The 19,718-nt window shown below is 40.2% G+C and overlaps 1 protein-coding gene across 1 annotated transcript in view; it reads left to right on the top strand.

Annotated features, from left to right (window-relative positions):
- Positions 1-17,779, top strand: part of LOC149439386 (GTPase-activating protein and VPS9 domain-containing protein 1-like) — a gene marked incomplete at its 3' end in the record, with an annotated part of 92,300 nt that extends 74,521 nt beyond the window's left edge. Inside the window, exons 7-11 of the mRNA XM_089659093.1 lie at positions 1,775-1,855; positions 8,196-8,347; positions 13,824-13,953; positions 15,443-15,601; positions 17,606-17,779. Of these exons, the coding sequence (XP_089515219.1) occupies positions 1,775-1,855; positions 8,196-8,347; positions 13,824-13,953; positions 15,443-15,601; positions 17,606-17,779 (696 nt within the window). The remainder of the gene's footprint in view (positions 1-1,774; positions 1,856-8,195; positions 8,348-13,823; positions 13,954-15,442; positions 15,602-17,605) is intronic.
- Between the last annotated feature and the right edge of the window lie 1,939 nt (positions 17,780-19,718).

The following is a 19,718-nucleotide window of genomic DNA, read 5'->3' on the forward strand; positions in this document are numbered from 1 at the left end:
TGTTATCTCATTGAATGAGTTTACCAAAAATGTAAATATTGCAGAATATACAGCCTCATGCTACATAGCTAAGCTCCATTTCATGCTGAATAAACTCAATTATTAATGTATCTTAAACAGAAAACTATCTTTAGATAGATATTTACTCCAAAAGCATTTTATTAAATAAATTTGATAAAAATAAAAAAAATCTGATTTTTTTTTTTTTTTTTTTATCCACCCTGGGTAAGTATTGCAAACTTTTCTTTACAGGGTTAGATAGAATAGGCTCAGAATGCAGTTGAGAGTAGGTAAAGTTAGGATTTGGGTGGAATTCCACTTTAACGCTGTACAGTGCTGTACACTGTGGAACTTTAAGGGGTTAATCTTGTACATTGTGTGAAAAGACTGTTTGATCCTGTCTTAGCTGATCCTCCCCTTCTTCCATGTTCCCCATTTCATCTCCTGATAAAAACTGAGCCTCAGAGCCTTGGGAGGGTGCATGTGATCAGCACAGGGCCAATCGGCACTGTCCAGACAGAGGGTCAGGGGTTATGCAATCTCATAGTGCAGTCAGAGGAAAATTAAAACTCTTCCTACAAGCTTTAACCAGTGCTCTGCTGGATGCTGATAGAAGTCACAAGGCTGCTATATACTGCTGATGAGAAAAGGTATTAAGCAGTTTATATTTACTACAATAATTGCATTTCCATGTTGTGTGTACTGTGGGAGACCAGATATAGTGAATGCAGGATCCTTGGTTTAGTAACACTTTAATAGCCACCTCTTGCTATATGTTTAAAAGATGAAATCAATAAGCTACTCAGCCATTTTATGACAAGCATGAGTATTGAAAATAATGTTTGAGTTATATCGAGCGAGCATCCTTTTACTGTGTACTTAGAATATTCTTTTAAACATAATTAACTTTTAATCCTGATTTTTTTTTTTTTACTTTCACTAAGACTTGGTGCACACCTATGCGTTGTTTTTTTGCTATGTGCTATTTGCGGCACTGCACTATAGTCCACTCCATTTAACATGGTTTCCTAAAGGATATGTTCACATATATGCATTTTTGGAAAAGGTCAGGGATTTTTTTTTACTGCAGCAGTTTCCGTTTTTGGTGCAATAGACTTTAATGGAACTGCATCAAAAACACAAGTGTTGCATTTTTCATGCGTTTTGCATTTTTTTTGCCAATATTGAAAATATTGAGTTTGACTTTGATGGGATTTTACATTCTCTGGCATTCAAGTCGCATCATGAAAATGTTCTTGCACTACTTTGAGTGCCAGAGAGTGTAATGTTGCACTCACAGTACTTCCTTTTGGCAAAAAATGCAAAGCGTGTCAAAACGCACGGCAAAACGTGCTAGAAAATCATTATTCGTCGCACGCATAGGTGTGAACTAGGCCTTCCGCCTGATTCACACAGGCATACTGCAGCACATTCTCCTGTTAGGGCCATGTTTACCTGCTGGTGCATACGTCTCCGTGTAGGCAGTTCTATTCATGGCAGTTGGGATTCAATGCCTGCATGGATACAGCCACTGCTCCCAATTGGACTCCGGCGCTGCTGCCTGCATGGATGTCAGATTGGGAGCAGCAGCTGTGTCCATGCAGCCACTGCATTCCACTTGACATGAATGGGACTTCCCTGTGCAGGTAAACACAGCCCTCACACGGCTGTAGTATGACCGTATGAATGAGGCCTTAAAAGTATGAATATATGACTTGTTTGACTTATTTAACTTCATTCTGTCTCTGTAATCACTGACTCACTAACTCCCCAGGGCAGCAGCTTGCAGCCATGACAGTGTGGGACACGTCTGCGTCAAATCTCTCTGCTCATATAAACCTGGTGACCCCGTTTGGTGTGTAACTGAATGTTCTTTTTTCATGCAGGGACACTTCTGTGATGTGACTAAGCTTGCCCCTGATATCCCTTCAGGGTTGTTCTCTAAAGTCAGATTTTACAATCGTATTACTGAGAACAACGCTTTATTATGTAACATTTTCTTTCTGTACTATTTAGATGTACAGTATTTATGGTTAGTCTTCAGAATAAGATGTGTGTATAAAACCTGACGCTGTCCCTGTGTATTATTGGCTACATTGATAAACTTTAATGACTGTGAATGTCCAGATTAAAAATTTTTTTTTTTTTTTACAATTTCAGGTTAAAGCTGAACTCCAGACACACATACTTCATTTATATAGATTACTCCATACCCACACAATATATAAATCCATTTTAGTTTTGTAAACCCAGTTATTACGTTGTAAAACCAGCTGTGACATCCCACATCTCTGCTCAGGCTATGTGCAGCACAGTGATGAAGGACCAAAAAGCTCCACCTACTACAGACTGCCTGTAGAAAACTGAAAGGGGGTGGAGACAAGACCTTTCACCCTGCACAGGGATAGGAGGCAGCAGTGAGCAGTCCTTATTACAGGAAGCTCCTGCGAAAAGGAAAAGTATTGCAAGGGATTACTGCACTGATCTGGAAGAAATACGCAATGCACGCCAAGATTCAAGCAACTATATGCGCAACTCTTGTATTTAGACAATATTTTTGTGATGTAGACAGCATAACATGAACACCTCTAATTTACTTCACACGCAGGCAAAACACTTAGGGCCTAATTACACTGCTCCCAACAATAGTGTGAGGGATGGGGCGGTGCAATGCACATTTAGACACTGTACTGGTTTTTTTTTTTGTTATTTTCTTTCTTTCAACCTTATTGAACTGACAATTTTTTGTTCCACAAAGTTTATTGAGAAAAATTCAAAACCTATAAATTGTATAAATTGTACAAAGTAATACAATGTGCCAAAGAGAAACGCGGTGAAACACCACTCGCATATGCCAAACAATAAGAAATACTCAGGTGAACAAAATGATAAAGCCATCTCGTGTCACCTGTAACAATAATGAAGTTGAACTAGGAAAAAAAACACGAGAACACAGCAAAAAAAAAAAAAGGCAAACACTAATCATAATCACCACACAGCGTACAAAATATCACCAAACGGGCAGGATCATTTATTTGCTCCCCCATATATCTTTTATCGTAGAGTAGGGGGGAAGGGGATAGAGCTAAAGGTGCTGGGCTTCTGGTGCAAGGAAGAAGTTGCGAAAATATAGAAAGCTCGGTGCTATCCATGAGGAGCAACAAAGGTACCACTCAAAGGTAGCCAACGCATAGGAAAATAACTCCGTGGAATGGGAGAGGCACATGTGCAAGTGTAGTCTGGGTGTGAGATTAGGTTGCCTATGGACAGAGGAATAAACGTATGTGTAGAAAGAAAAAGGAAAAATGAAGTAGAGAAGATGTGAAAAACAGCAAAGACAGAAATGGCAGGTACAGGGCACAATGAGGAAGGAGTCGGGAGAAAATAAAAAATGGTGAGCAGTTGAACTGACAATTAATTTGTATGTGTCACAGTGCATAGAAACAGACGGCACACAGGACCTAGAGGTGAAACTCTGGTCAGTTACAGAAAAGTGCATACAGTATGCATTACTCAGCACTAAGGGGCTCCATTGCAGTGTGAACAGGGCACATAGTAAACACCTGCGTTTTGTGTGCTGTTACAGTGACCAACATTGATCTGATGCAAGAAAACGCCAGCTACCACACCCAGTGTGAACAAGCCCTTTAAAAGAATTGGAAAGGGTTCCTTGCTCAGATTTTTATTGCTTTTTCCACACCATGACAAGGAATCATGAGACATGAAGTGAGTTTAATCTCTTCAATGAGAGCAGCAACAAAAACATTTTTAGTAGAGAAGGGTTTGAGAGGTTTTTATTGCTCTTTGTGTCATGTTTTGGGTGACTTTTTTTCTCATTTTTTTTTATCTAGCTATTACAAGGATAAAAAGGGCAGTTTCACACTGTGAATCACAGAGGAACTCACTGTCTATTCTGTGCAGTTCTCATGCGATCCCGGTGCAGTGCGAGATCTGCCTATTCACTCAAATGGGTTGATATTTCACCAAACCGCATCAAAAGTAGTGCATACACGACTTTACAGTATGCATAGGAACCAGATTGCATGGTACTACTGTACCATGCAATCTGGTGCAGGCAAACACACTGCATTCGCGACCTGCGTTTGGGGTGTCATTTGAGTTAACATGGACACCCGCTGCAGATTGCAAATGTAGTGCATTTTGAATGCAGTGTGGGAAATGCGCATAGAATTGGACGTAAGGAAAATCAGTCTGTCACAATTAGTGTTAGATTACTATAGGATATAAATTATTACCTAAAGCTAAACTCGGCCACCAAAACCTTTTAATATATATATATATATATATATATATATATATATATATATATATATATATATATATTTCTGAATAGCCACAAGAAATATAGAACTTTGTATGAACCAAACCCAGATATTACCTTGTAAAATAGCATTGACATCTTCACTGTACTATACAGAATGCAGAGCTGTGGGAGGCAGCCAGCAGACCCCACCCACTACATGCCAGCAGAAAATTACAGGAGGGGGCGGAGACAAGACCAGTTACCCTGCACAAGGAGGGAGAGTAGCAGTGAGCGGTCTTTATTAAAGGAAGTTCCAGTCTCATAATAGATTGCTGCACAGATTTGGAAGAAGTACACAAACCACGCCAAGAATACACATGCTGTAGACAATGCACATGTGTTTAGACAATATTTACTTATCCCGGAGTTCAGCTTTAAAGCAGACCTATGCAGGGCAGTGCAACAATCCCACATCCACATATGCTCACCTTTCCTCCTCATTCACCAAGGAAATAAACTATTCTGGGTTTGAAGGAGCATATGTGATTTGGTTCGTAGGACGGCACTGGGCCAACCAGTCCTATCACACATTTTATTCAAATGTTTGCAGGGTTTGTCATAGGTCTAATTTATTAGTATATTATCGTATAAATTACATTTCCCAAATCTTGGTTTGTTTGTTTTTTTCCCTCAATTTATATTGGACAAGCTTGGTTCACATCCAGTTTCTCTTCTCTAGCAAAAACCATCATTGCAGCAGTCACAGAAGCTACCTACCCATCGCTTGCATGTTATTTATATATGTTTACAGTGCTGAAAATAGTTTGAATGTTCTCACTTGGGTTGCATTTTTGTAGTGGACATCATTCACTAATCAGCTTTCATGTACTATTATATGGATTCATAGAACATGTAAGATTCACAGTAAAGGCAGAATAAAAGCCAACAGCATGTACTACTTTTGCCTTCTGCGCAGTGTTATGGCGTTAAAGATTGCACGTCTTGTATTGCTTTCTGTAAATCCTGTATGTCTTTAGATCTTGAGCTTGTTCACCAAATGGTGAGCTCTCACCACAGGTATGGCTTGCGGTTTGGTGATCACCTTTGGTTTCAAGGACTGAACTTTGTTTGCATTTTTGTATTGCTGAATTGTCTTATGTCTTTATGTACATATATCTATATATTTTCTTACATCTCTGTACTGAGTACAGTTCTGTTACAAGTGACATAATCAGCATAGTGCAGGTCAGTGTAGTAATCTGACGTTATATGGGTGGATACAGCACATATGCTGCATGTACACTTTAGTAATAGGAACTAAAAAAGCTGGTATTTGCACAGTTCCTTTTATAAAAGATAAGTTCACTTTTTACAAAAAAATACACACATTTTTGCAGGTAAAAAAAAGTGCTTTTATTATTTTTTTACATTACAGTCCGTAAGGCATTGCACCTTCGATCATTAGATTGTGGGCGCAATGCCTGTATCCTGCGGACACTCAATACAGCTGTCTGTCCATACAGGCAGAATCCATGGACTATGAGAGTGCTCACCAGTGCCCTGGTCCTTTGAGAACTACAAGCCATCAGTTGCAGTAGGTGACAGTATTTGTAGGCATTCATTCACAAGAAACTGAGAGTGAATGACGTGGCTGTGTGGGTGGAGCCACACTCGTCGTGTTTTTTTTTTTTTTTAAGTGTGGCAGGTGGTGTGGTGAGAAGGTCCTCCACCTGCTGTCACAGGACAGGAGCTGGAACATGTTAAAAATTCCAACCTAAATACAGATGCAACATGTTGGAGAACGTAAACTTATCCTTTAAGTAAACTAAAGTGAATTCCACACAAAAATTATTTTTTTTCTCACTACTATTGCAGTTGTATTACTCACTCAACTGTAATGACATATTCTATATTGCCAAAAGTATTGGGCTGCCTTTACACGCACATGAACTTTAATGTCATCCCAGTCTTGGTCCGTAGGGTTCAATATTGAGTTGGCCCACCCTTTGCAGCTATAACAGCTTCAGCTCTTCTGGGAAAGCTGTCTGCAAGGTTTAGGAGTGTATCTATGGGAATGTCTGACCATTCTTCCAGAAGCACATTTGTGAGGTCAGGTGCTGATGTTGGACGAGAAGGTCTGGCTCGCAGTCTCCACTCTAATTCATCCCAAAGGTGTTGTATCGAGTTGAGGTCAGGACTCTGTGCAGGCCTAGAACTAGGGGGCCAAGCCCAACCCCTGAAAAACAACCCCACACCATAATCCACCCTCCACCAAACTTTACAGTTGGCACAATGCAGTCAGGCAAATACCGTTCTCCTGGTAACCACCAAACCCAGACATGCCCATCGGATTGCCGGACAGAGAAGGGTGATTCGTCACTCCAGAGAACACCTCTCCACTGCTGTAGAGTCCAGTGGTGGTGTGCTCTACACCACGGCATACGGCACTTGGTGATGTAAGGCTTGGATGTGGCTGCTCGGCCATGGCACTCCATGAAGCTCTATACGCACTGTTGTGCTAATCTGAAGGCCACAAGAAGTTTGGAGGTCTTTAGCTATTGAGTCTGCAGACAGCTGCCAACTTACGCTGACCCCGCTCTGTCATTTTACGTGGCCTACCACTTGGTGGTTGAGTTGCTGTTGTTCCCAGTTGCTTCCACTTTGTTACAATACCATTAACAGTTGACCGTGGCATATTTAGTAGCCAGGAAATGTCACGGATGGACTTGCACAGGTGGCAACCTATCACAGTACCACGCTTGAATCCACTGAGCTGAGAGCAACTCATTCTTTTGCAAATGTTTGGAGAAGCAGTCTGCATGCCTAGGTGCTTTATTTTATATACCTGTGGCCATGGAGGTGATTGGAACACCTGAATCCAATGATTTGGAGGGCTGACCCAATACTTTTGGCAATATAGTGTATGTCCCACATCCTGAAGGCTGATGGTTCTTGCAAAAATCTTCTTTTCGGTGATGTCCATCTTCTTCATAGTGCTGAACGTCTGGCATTGCGGGGGTTCACCTTTTGACCAAAAATAATGCACATTTTTTATTTATTTATTTTTTTTTACAGGTTAAAAAAAAATGTGCATTTGTTATTTTTGATTGCTGGAGCCTGTAAAGCATTGCATCATAGATCAGCAGATCGCTGGTGCCATGCAGGTCTCCTGCAGACCTGTCAGTATATGTGCTTGCCCGTACAGGATGTACAGGTAAATTCAATTAACGCCACAGTGATCCACAGCAGATCAACTTGTAGTTCATTCATTATCAGAGCACAATGAATGAATGATGCGTCTGTTTTTAAAAAGTGACAGCTTCTCTCCGTACTGCTGTCAAAGGGAGAAGGAGGTAGCTGCAGGATCGGGAATATGTTGCATGCCCCCCCCCCCCAAAAAAAAACAGGTGGAACAAGTTACTTGTTCCCAAAGGTGAACTTATCCTTTTAAGTGTTGTTGTCCTTTTAAAAAGATATTATTTTCCTAGTTTTGAATAGAGGCAGAATTATTCTTGGGTTCCATTCGAGAATGTCCCCTCATATTCTGTCCAACAAAAACATGGGCATAAATGAGTTCATTTTTATTTGAGTGGGGTAGGGCTAGAACCCCCGTCGGATTTTTATTTCTTCCCTTGTCCTTTTTGTAGATCTTTCTGTCCAATAAAACCTTTGTCAACTGGACAGGAAGTGAGAAATTCTCTCTAATGGAGCCCCTAATAGCAGTAAAATCATAAATTATAATCCTTCCCCACTTTAAAATCTAAAACTAAAATAAAACAAGTTTTTGACTTGACATACACATTCATTCTAATTGTGTCTGTTACCTTTTGTCTATGTGCAGCATCTTCTGCACTATATTCTGTTTACATAGATGAAAATATCAACTTTCGCCAGACAGCTGATTTTTTTTTCCCCCTCCCCCACATTATAGTTACCCGCAGTAGAAGCAAAACCAGCCTGTTGGAGGCTGAACATGAGAGTTCCCCACAGGATGTCGCACCTTCAGGACAGCCAGAGGAGGTCCTTGTAATATCTCTGGGGACAGGGCCCCAGCTTACACCTGGAATGATGTCTGAGAATGAGGTATGTAGAAATGATACATTCTTATAATGACATCACTTCATATCTGATGGAATACTGACTTTGGTTAAGATTCTATTTATTTTATTTTTTTTTACTATATTGTATTAGTTCAGTGACTTGTTATATGGGGTACAAAGTTGCCTAGCTTGGACATTATTGGGCATCTTGTGTATTTTTATAAGAGTGTTTTGAGTAAGGCATTTTCAAACTCCAGCATAGTTCCAAGAGTGCACAACCAAGCAAACAGCAAGTCAGACTACCATTATGTACAATGATGTGTAAGAAGGTGGCATTTGGGTTCATGGTGAACTGGGGCGACTTTCAGTTGGCTACCAACTCTACATATGGGATGACTTGCAACTTAATGTGGAGGATGCATCTCTTGTTGGGGCAGAAAATTGCTAGAAGGCTGGAGGAGATTTTAAACTAGATTTTAGGGGGAGAGGAAACTGACAACTTTAGTGAGCTAAAGCCGTTGTGAAATCAGGATGAGGAGGAATAAGAGGGAGGCCCGACCACAAATTAGGTAGCAGAGAAATATTACCTAAATGTGTTGCAGGACCAGTCACGAAAACAAACTGCAAAACAAGAGCGGGCATTAAGAAGATACTAGGTGCTAGTACAAGGGTAAAAGTTGTATACACAAATGCACACCTGTGGGCTCGATCCCGGGGTGGGCTTTGTGTGTCTATTGACACACATGGCGTAGCTCAGCCCCACCTCCACTCTCTGCTCCACAGGATTTGATTGACGGCAGCAGGAGCCAATGGCTCCCATTGCTGCCTCTTTGACTCAGGTAAGTATAAGGGAGAGTGAGGAGGTGATACAAACACTGGGACATTTGTTATCTTAAAGTTGTTCTAAAGCCTGTAGGTTATTTACCAACCCCCTCTCCCCTTATACTCATCTGAGTCCGATCCAACGATGTCTACGAGAGCAGAAGCTCTCCTTGGTCTCTGCTTCCTGATTGGCTGAGACTCAGCAGCATTGGCTGTCAATCATAGCCAGTCAGGAGGCGGGGCAGGCTGCGTTCTGTGAGTCTCATAGACACACAGAGGTGGCTCAGGAACAAGCATGAGGGGCACTCAGCGGGGGGGAGGGGGTCTGGAGTGCTGCTGGGGGACCTGAGAAGAGGAAGATCAGGGCTGCACTGCTCAAACCATTACACAGGGCAGGTAAGTATGACATGTTCGTTCGTTTGTTTTTTTTAAAGTTGGTAACTTTAGTATCATTTTTAAAGTAGAACTATAGGCCAAACTTTTCTTTTCTGTTCATTTTGTATAGGAGAGTTTGCAAAGGAGGGTTATAACCCTTGTCAGATTTTTCCCCATCTGTATCCCAGTTCGGAGATTTCCCTTTAACATCCTGTCCCATAGCTAAACTGGAATTAGTGGAATACCTTGGGAACTCCCAGAACACCCCCAATTTGGGATTTTCTTTACTTTCAGTTTCAATGATAATGATAAACAGGACAAACCGAGAGGGTGGATCTACCTAACGGGGACATAGACCGCAATAAAAACTGACAGGGGTTCTAATCCCTCTTCTCTCTGGCCAAAACGAAAAAAAAGTTTTGCCTTTAGTTATACTATAATGCTTTAGGCCTGGTTCACACCTATGCATTTTATAGTGCTTTTTGCATTTTGCAGAAATTTACTACAGTCTTAGGCAATAGAAATCACTGTGTAATTGCATTTGAAGTAAGTGACAGGTAAGAGAAGCATGTGGATACCACAATAACTAAATTTGAGTAAAGCCAACTTCTATGGGCTATGCTCCTTGTATGATGCTAAATGAGATCAGATGTTCTCAACAAAGAACACAAAAGAGAAATGGGAGTGTTTTATGGATGGTTTCAACCATGGCATTCGCCAGTGGATGCCATTGAATAAGAAGTATAAGAGAACAAAAGCCTTGTGGCTAAACTTTGATCTTAAAAAGCAGATTAAAGAGAAAAAAAAATGTATAAAATGGAAGGGACAACATCAGCTTTTGATAATTACAGGAAATGCAATACAGAATGCTAGAGAGCAATCAAGGTAGGTAAAATAGAACATGAAAAAGATATTGCTGAAGAAAGACCAACCCGAATTCCACAAATACATCAACAATAAGAGGGTCAGGAGACGACATGTAGGACTTTTGATAAATGTGGACATTTGTTGAAAATCGGAGAAAAGGCAAATATCCCAAATGGTTTTTTGTTTTGTTTTTCTTCAGTTTACGCACTTGAAAAAGTAGGGTTTAATTTGTACAAGAAATCTAAATATGAATAAATATCCAAGACCTGATAGGGTTACACCCTGATACACCCTTGAGATGCTTAGCACAGTGATAGAAAGGCTGCTGTTCCTAATCTTTTTAAAGACAGGTTCTCTAACTACTTCAATACACGGAACTTTTACCCCCTTTCAGCCCAGGCCAGTTTTCAGCTTTCAGCGCTCTCACACTGTCACAATTGACAGTGTGAGAGCGCTGAAAGCTGAAAACTGTCATGCAACGCTCTACCCAAACTAAATTTTTTTTTTTCATTTAGTTCACACAACTAGAGCTTTCTTTTGGGGGTATTTAATCACCACTGAGGTTTGTGGGGTTTTTTTTTTTTTTGCTAAAATTGTCGGAAAAAATACGTGCAAACCTCCTTCCATCAGCAAGGACATTGAAGATGAAACGTGGCTGGGTCTTCCAACATGACAATGATCCCAAACATACCGCCCGGGCAACGAAGGAGTGGCTTCGTAAGAAGCATTTCAAGGTCCTGGAGTGGCCTAGCCAGTCTCCAGATCTCAATCCCATAGAAAACCTTTGGAGGGAGTTGAAAGTCCATGTTGCCCAGCGACAGCCGCAAAACATCACTGCTCTAGAGGAGATCTGCATGGAGGAATGGGCCAACATACCAGCAACAGTGTGTGCCAACCTTGTGAAGACTTACAGGAAACGTTTGACCTCTGTCATTGCCAACAAAGGATATATAACAAAGTATTGAGATGAACTTTTGATATTGACCAAATACTTATTTTCCACCATAATTTGCAAATAAGTTTTTCTTTGTTTCGGTTATAAAAGTTTGCAAATAAATAATTGTTCTTCATAAATTTAGGCCAAAATGTATTCTGCTACATTTCTTTGGTGAAAATAACTCAAATCAGTAATATTTAGTTTGTAGGAAAGTTAATAGAGTTCACAAACTATGGGATATGTTTGAGAATTGATCATTCCTGAAGTACTGACAGCCAATCTAATTTCTTGCGACCCAAAAATGTCAGAACAGTACAGATATCCCCCAAATGACCCCTTTTTGCAAAGTAGACAGTCTGAGTTTAATAAGAGGCATAGTGAATTTTTTGAAGTTTGCATTTTTTTTTTTTGTCATACATTTTTGGAAAAAGAAGACATTAAAAAAATATTTTCACAAATCTTTTTTTTTTTTCTATTACATTCTGTCACCGGTGCAGTACAGCGTCGTCATATAACTGGTGTGGCGGTTATCAGGGACGCTGGTGACAGTTTTTTTTTCATATTTCACTATGACCAAAATAGTATAATGTTATCATAGTAACCTTGTACTACTTTGGAGAAGTGATCCGTATTTTTATTTTTTTTTTTTAACACAATATGATTGCTTTTAGCAAAGAATTTCTTTTCATTCAGTTAAATGCAGGCTTATAGCAATCGATTAAGTCAGGGTTTTTTGTTCTGATTACCTGTGATTGGCCACGGCTAATCACACAACACAGATGGGCTGTGATTTTCCCAGTCTGTGCATGTGATCACTGTGACCAATCACAGCTAGTGACATAATTGTATACAATTGGTCGCATGAAAGGAAGCCATTCATTGTTGTACAATTGTCCCTCCCTCCTAGATTGTAAGCTCCAAGGAGCAGGGCCCTCAAATCCCTCTTGTATTGAACTGTTTTGTTGCTGTATTGTCTCCCGTTATATTGTAAAGCGCAGAGCAAACTGTTGGCGCTATATAAATCCTGTATAATAATAATGTGACCTGCAGTGATTGGTCACCGCAGGTCACAAGGTACAGGCAACAGACCAGCACACAGATCTGTCATCTGCTGATTCCAAGGTACACAGCCAGTTACAGATCTTGGGCATGCGCAATGCGCTATCATCATACGGCACGCAAGACATCATATGACGCTCACCCGGATCGTCGAGAGTTCTGCACTGTCGTCATTTTCCTCTTGGCCGGGTGGGAACAGGTCACAGGTGTGTGTGTATAATCACTTTAGAGGAGAGACATTTAAGAGGGGACATGATTGCTTTCTACAAATTGATCAAAAGCCACTGTAGTGATGGTAGAAAACTGTTTATTTTAAAAGGGAGGGATAAACGATTATATTTGACACATAGATTTTGTTTATCCTACTTTTGCCATCAGTGTAGAAAGTGTGTGATGGTATTGAGACCTTAGAGATACATTCTGCTGAAATGAGTTTTGTATCTTTTGAAGGTCAACTGATTTTGTCAGAGCTTTACATTTATTAATCAAGAATGGAGCAGCGCTAATTTACAAATACAAATTTACAAATACAAATATAAAAAATTACAAATACTTATTTAGGCTCCATGCACACTAGCTTAAAATTATACCAGGGCTTTTGGCAGGAAAAAAATGGCAATTATGTACTAGAAAAACACTCTCAAAAATTGCAAGCGGAAGTAATTTTTTTCTGTCTCTAAACGCTGTGATTAAACACCTCTAGACCACCTAATGTGCATGGACACGCAGGATAACAGTTGCTTCTGAAGGCAAAACACTAAACTGATTTTAGGAGCAGCGCTTTTTTTAAGCCAGGGTGCATGGAGCCTCAAAGTGCCAAGTGTAAACAAAAAAACAAAGTGACGTGCCATTCAAGTTCATAAAAAATTTCCAAAACTGTGTCAAGAAATATAACAAATGTTCCTTCAAATATAATCTAATGTCCAATGTAAAAATATTCTTTTATAAAGTGCCACGTGCAGTGTATAAATCACAAAAAATACACGGATAATATCTCCCATGAACTTCTTGCTTCAGTGCACCACCAACATAATCGGCACCACCATCTGCTCCAAAAAACTCATCAGACCAAATTTCTAGTTTTTTACAAAACCAGCAACAAGCTCATGAATTCAGAAATGGCTTCTCCTGCTCCTCTTCTCCCCACACGGCCACATTACTTAATAACCATGGAACCAGCATAAGAGGAAGAACTTGGCATAGTGTAAAACCGCCAATTTATTTGTAAAAACAAGATTGCACCAAACGCTTACAATTTCAAGCGTCTCAATAGACACTTGTAGATCGCATATGATGTATTCCTACAGGGTGACTCTAGCTGCTACACTCAGCTACTAACTCAGACCTGGACAAGTGTGGTGATGGCACATCCCACCCTACGCACGTTTCGTCAACTGACGTCTTCAAGATTTAGAATGTTATCAGTTGTGTACTGAAAACCATATGTTTTCATATGCAGGTTCTAAACATGCAGCTTGTGGATGGTGGACAAGCAGATGTTCCTGTGGATGACACTAAACTGCATGGGAAGCCAGATAAGACCCTACGCTTCTCTCTCTGCAGTGACAACCTTGAAGGCATTTCAGAAGGTAAATGACTAAATTTTGTCCTAAGGCTTGGTACAGATTAACAATCAATGTAGGAGTACATTCAGCACTTCTTTAAAAGCTAACTTGTTCAAGGACAAACAAAGGAACGTTTATGAGTCTGTCCCAGATAGAAGTAGAATTGCTCAAGGACTTCTAGGACAATATTCACCAAGCTGCAGTTGCTTTGATTTTAATGTAACGCATGGCGAAACAGCTAAACTCTCTGCTGCGGAAGCATAGGGCATTCATTTTGTTAAAGTTCTTACACATTAAAAAAGTATTTTTAATGGCCTAGGGAATACTTAATTGCTTGCACTCAAGACTTTTAACTAGCCGTTATTATAGCTGTTAAAAATGGTGATTATTGGGCATTTAATCAGATATTCTTCTATAAGTTTGACAAGCTTTTCAGGTTAAGGAGGGAGCAAAAATAAGGCAAATCTGACTTGTTTTTTATGTATTTATCTTGATGTCCTTTACCAAGCACTTTCCTACTCAGTTTCTTAGGTTATTTATTTTTGTTGCTTTTTAGTGTCTAAGGCTGGCCATACATTAAGCAATTTTCTTTCTTTCAGCCAGGGGTTGAAGGAAAGGAAATTGTTCAATTTCCCCATCAGCACTGAATGTCATTCCCTCCTGCAGTGATATTGTATTCTGACAGCAGGAGGTTTCCCCACTGGCTGGTTGTATTGAAGTTGATCCATAGCCCTTGTTCACACTGAATATGACTTTGAAATCGCGTGATTTCACTTCAAAGTCGCATGTCAGTGCGACTTTATGTTCCCAGTTCATACCTATATTGTATCTATACCCAAAAACAAAACTGTAATATATTGCAGATTACCAGTACCTAGATATGGTGGCTGCATCAGTTTTTAAAGCTTTTTTTTCACTTTCATCTGGTGATTCTGACCTGTTGTGGAGTGACAACACTCGCTATTCTAGACCTATGGAGGAGATGCTTTTCCACCCTAGGCGATTTTTGATTTTAACTAAAAATTGCTCCTCGTCTATATTACATAGTTTAGTTCACAAAAAATAGCTTTGAGAGCTGTTAACATAGTTTATTATTCACTGAGCTACACAGAAAGTTACAAGCACACCGGACTTCTATCAGGATAAACCAGTATTTTTCTGTAGTTGCAGAAAATCTACCTGTAAAATGAAAGCTAATGCAGCCACCACATCTAAGGACTGGTAGGGTGCAATATATTACAATTTTGTTCCTGGGTTTGAATGTACTTTTAGGTGTCGCTGCACACAACAAAATGATTAGTACTGAAATATTTTTCTAGCTTTAGCCACTCAATCATTTGCTGCCAAACTCATTAGGATTTTTAATAAAAGTGATGGTTTTCAGAGCCGTGGAAGTTTTAAAGGATAAAGAAAAAAAAAATCAGACTTCGCAATTGATACTTAATGTTTGCAATGTCCCTTGAGAGAGAACATTTTCAAATGTTTTGTGATTTGGTTGAAAATGTCACTAAAGCAGAAGAGGAAAATCCGTGTTCAACAGGTCCCTCGAACAGATCCAACTCTGTGTCTTCTCTGGATCTGGAAGAAACTGGGGAGTCGGTGTCAGAGCTGGGAGCCGGGCCATCAGGCAGCAATGGAGTAGAAGCACTGCAGCTGCTGGAACATGAACAAGGTGAGATGGAGATCTTCATTCACACACTGTGTGCACAATTATTACTCAAGTGAGTATTTTGACCAAATCGTTATTTTTATGCAGTTTGTCCAACTCCAAGCTGTATAAACTTGAATGCTTATTGGATTTAAGCATATCAGGTGATTTTGTATATATAGTGTAATGAGGGAGGGTGTGGCCTAAGGAGATCAACACCCTATATCAAGGTGTGCATAATTATTAGGCAGCTTTTCTTCCTCAGGCAAAATGGGCCAAAAAGGAGATTTCACCGACTCTGAAAGACTTTTTACAATTTTTGACTTTTTAGAGGGATGCAGCACTCTTGAATTGCTAAGGGATTGGTGCGTGATAACAGAACCAGCAAACATTTTCTTGCAAATAGTGAAACGTGTTTGAGAAAAAAATATGCAAATTAACTGCCAAAGATTTGGGGTGAATATCATATTCATAGAACTGCAACCTACCTGGAGTGCCAGAAGTACAAGGTGTTCAGTGCTCAGAGACATGGCCAAGGTAAGGAAGGCTGAAACTGGACTACCACTTAATAAGACACATAAGTTGAAACTTCAAGACTGGCCCAAGAAATATCTGAAGACAAATTTTTCAAAGGTTTTATGTACCCATGAGATGAGTGACTCTTGACGTACCAGATGGATGGGCCTGTGGCTGGGTAAGTAATGGGCACAGAGCTCCACTTGACTAAGACGCCAGCAGGGTGGAGGGTGGGATACTGGTATGGGCTGGTATTTTAAAAGATGAGCTAGCTGGACCTTTTCGGGTTGAAGATGGACTCGAAATCAAATCCCAAACCTACTGCCAGTTTTTAGAAGACACTTTCTTCAAGCAGTGGCACAGGAAAAAAGTCTGCATCTTTCAAGAAGACCATGATATTTATGCAGGACAATGCTCCATCACATGCATCAAAGTACTCCACTTAAACGCTAGCCAGTAAAGACCTTAAAGCGGAGTTCCACTCTCCCTGTCAAAAAATAAGTCAGCATCTACAAAAACTGTAGCTGCTGACTTTAAAAAAAAAAAAAAAAACAGCCACTTACCTGTCCCTCGGTCCCGTGGTGTGTCCCCCGCAACATGTTTCACCTGCCTTCCTGGATTCCTGGAGGTCGGCATCTTCAGTGTGGGCACCTGGCTGTGACTGTTTTCGGCTTCACAGCCAGGTACCCGCTGTGCTTCATGAATGGTCCTGTAGTGTTTTGGGACCAGAAGACTACGGGAAGGGAAGGAGGGAGAACACCTTCATTTTCCAATCGCCTAGGCGGTCCGACTGCAATTGGGAGCCGGTACCTTTCAAATTCGGGTACCTGCTCCCCCCGCCCCCAAAAGGTGCCAATCCTTAATGGGGAGCGGGGAAGCAGTCCTTAAAGCGGAACTTCCCCTTTTGGGTGGAGCTCCGCTTTAAAGATGAAAAAAATGACCTGGCCCCCTTCCTCACCTGACCTAAACCTTATTGAGAACTTGTGGGCCCTTCTTAAATGGGAGATTTACGGTAAAGGAAAACAGTACACCTCTCTGAACAGTTTCTGGGAGGCTGTGGTTGCTGCTGCACAAAAAGTTGATAATCGGCAGATCAAGAAACTGACAGACTCCACAAATAGAAAGCTTATGACTGTCCTTAAAAAGAGGGGTGGCTATATTGGTTACTGATTGCTTGTTTTTTTGTTTGTTTGGTTTTTAAATGTCAGAAATGTTTGTGAGATGGGAAAATTTTCGTGTTTTATTTAGTTGCATAATAGTTCTGCATGCTAATAGTTGCCCAATAATTGTGCACACACAGACAGCCACCTAAGAAAGCCAAAACCTTATTTTTGCTTTCTTAAATATTCAGGTTTGAGGTTTCTTAACATTTTGGATTGACCGAGAGCACTGTAGTTTTTCAATAATTACATTTATCCTAAAAATACAACTTGTCTAACAATTGTGCACACATAACATTGTGCAGACCATACACTGCTGGCCACAGCTGATTAAAATGTCTTATGTGTTCAGCAACAACACAGGACAATCTTGATGATAAGCTACGCAAATTTGAAATTCGCGATATGATGGGGTTAACCGATGATAGAGATATTTCTGAGACTGTCAGTGAGACATGGAGTACGGATGTTCTAGGCAGCGACTTTGACCCCAACATTGATGAAGATCGCCTGCAAGAGATTGCAGGTAAGTGAACTGGGAAAAAAAGTTGATTAAAAGAATATAGGGTTTTTATACTTGGCAGAACTTCAACAAATCAGAGAAAAAGATTTTCTCTGATTTTTTTTTTTTTATACCATTTTTTTTATTTTCAAAATATTTTCTCTCTAGTCTATCCAAGGAAACAGGATGTTTTTAATCTTCAGGGTTATACTGGGGCCAACGGGAGGATTGGACAATGGAAAACAAAATTTAGGCCAGCCAAGAATAACTCTTCCCTTGACGACATGCCTCTAACACTTTTTTTTTTTTTTTTTTTGCTAGCACCTTTTATCCTTGAATAGTGGCTGGATCTCATCACCCTGTGGGTATTCAGGTGACCCTATATCCTGCAGCTGCCTGAATACAGTAGCTGGCAGTGGAGATTCCTCCAACTCTTTTTAGTGTGTATGGAAAAATCTATTGATCTTTAAAAATCTATTGAAAATTAAATTCTGCTGATTGGGAATGTTCCAATTTAGGATCACCTGTCTCGCAACCCTGAGTCTGCAATAAATTTACATCAGACGCTACATTCTACTGTATTGACTGTCTCCTGTCGTGTGTTTTTTTTTTTTTTTTTTCTTCTGGCAGTCAAGATATAGGCTGCAGGAAATTATATTAATTTAGTTCCCATTTCTGGTTAATCTTGCAAAATTATTCTTAGAAATATTTGCATATAAATTTCAGGTAACTAAAACAAAATTTTAATTTCTTACAAAAATTATAATACAGTATTTTCACCCAGTGGCCTCTAGGTAAAAGTACATATATTTAGTACCCTGAGAGGTGTATGTGGTCCGCAGGAATACTCTGCGACGTTGTGGCATTCATATAATTTTCAGTTCCTATTTACGGGCCTAGTATGTACCAAGAAAACACTTGCTCTGTAGTTAGAGGACCAGATGAATTGGTAACTGTTGTGTAAAATGGGTCTATGAATTAGTGCTGTATTTGCTGTAATTGGTGTTCCATCTGTATGCTGCAGCAAAAACAGACTTGCCAAACCAGGCAGCTTTCCTTCACCCCCCCCCCCCCCCCCATCAAAATCTGCCCACTGTAGCCTAATGTCCCCCAATCATCTTCCAGGACAGCAGACAGAGAGATGAGTGGTTTTTGCTTAATATGAAACCGTGAAAAACCCCTCCCACCCCCTTTGTCCCTCAGCCCTAGTTCACACTGAATGCGACTTAGAAATTGCGCTGCTTCACTTAAAGTAGTGCGATTTTAATGCTGCGGATCAATGCGATTTGTATCCAAGATTTTACTGTGGCTTGTGACCTCATTTAATGCATATCACAATGCAATAAAAAAAAAAAGTAGTGCTGGAACTATTTTTGAAAACGCGCTACTTAAGATCGCACTGATTAAGACCATGTCATAGAAATACATAAGATGCGACTTCAGGTGTGATTTATAATTTGCATCTTGCACTGGTGTGAACCAGGGCTTAGTTTCGATTGTGTTTCCTACAGGCAGGCAGTGTAACGTTTGTTGCTTTTCTGACTGGATGGCCATTGGGTTGAAGGTCTCCCTCTGATGCTAATCTGCAGGGCTGTTTAGCAGAACCTTAATGCATTTTTCAATGGGTTCCTCTTTATTTCCTTCCTGGGTTCTGTGCCCCTGGCTTCTGCCCTTTTATCACTTCACTGTTCTGACGTCACTTCCAGCTTGCCATGGCGAATTATTTCTGGCCTAACTTTCCTGTACTTGACAGTAATGAAACACAGCTTATTCTTTCACTTCTGTAGCCCTTTCATTGCAAGGTTTGATATGGTCACAGATGCTCTTTTCTATGCTACTGTTTTAAAGAGTGATTATTGGAGCAGTTTGGGACTTCTGTCACCTTAAATAAGTCTAGCCATTCTCCTGAATTCTGTTAACAGATTTTCTTAGGCAGTTCATAGTTTAATCATTTTTATTTATT

This window comes from Staurois parvus, unplaced genomic scaffold, assembly GCF_062004578.1.
Source record: "Staurois parvus isolate SC_StPar_1 unplaced genomic scaffold, SC_StPar_1.0 ptg001132l, whole genome shotgun sequence".
Classification (NCBI taxonomy): Eukaryota; Metazoa; Chordata; class Amphibia; order Anura; family Ranidae; genus Staurois; species Staurois parvus.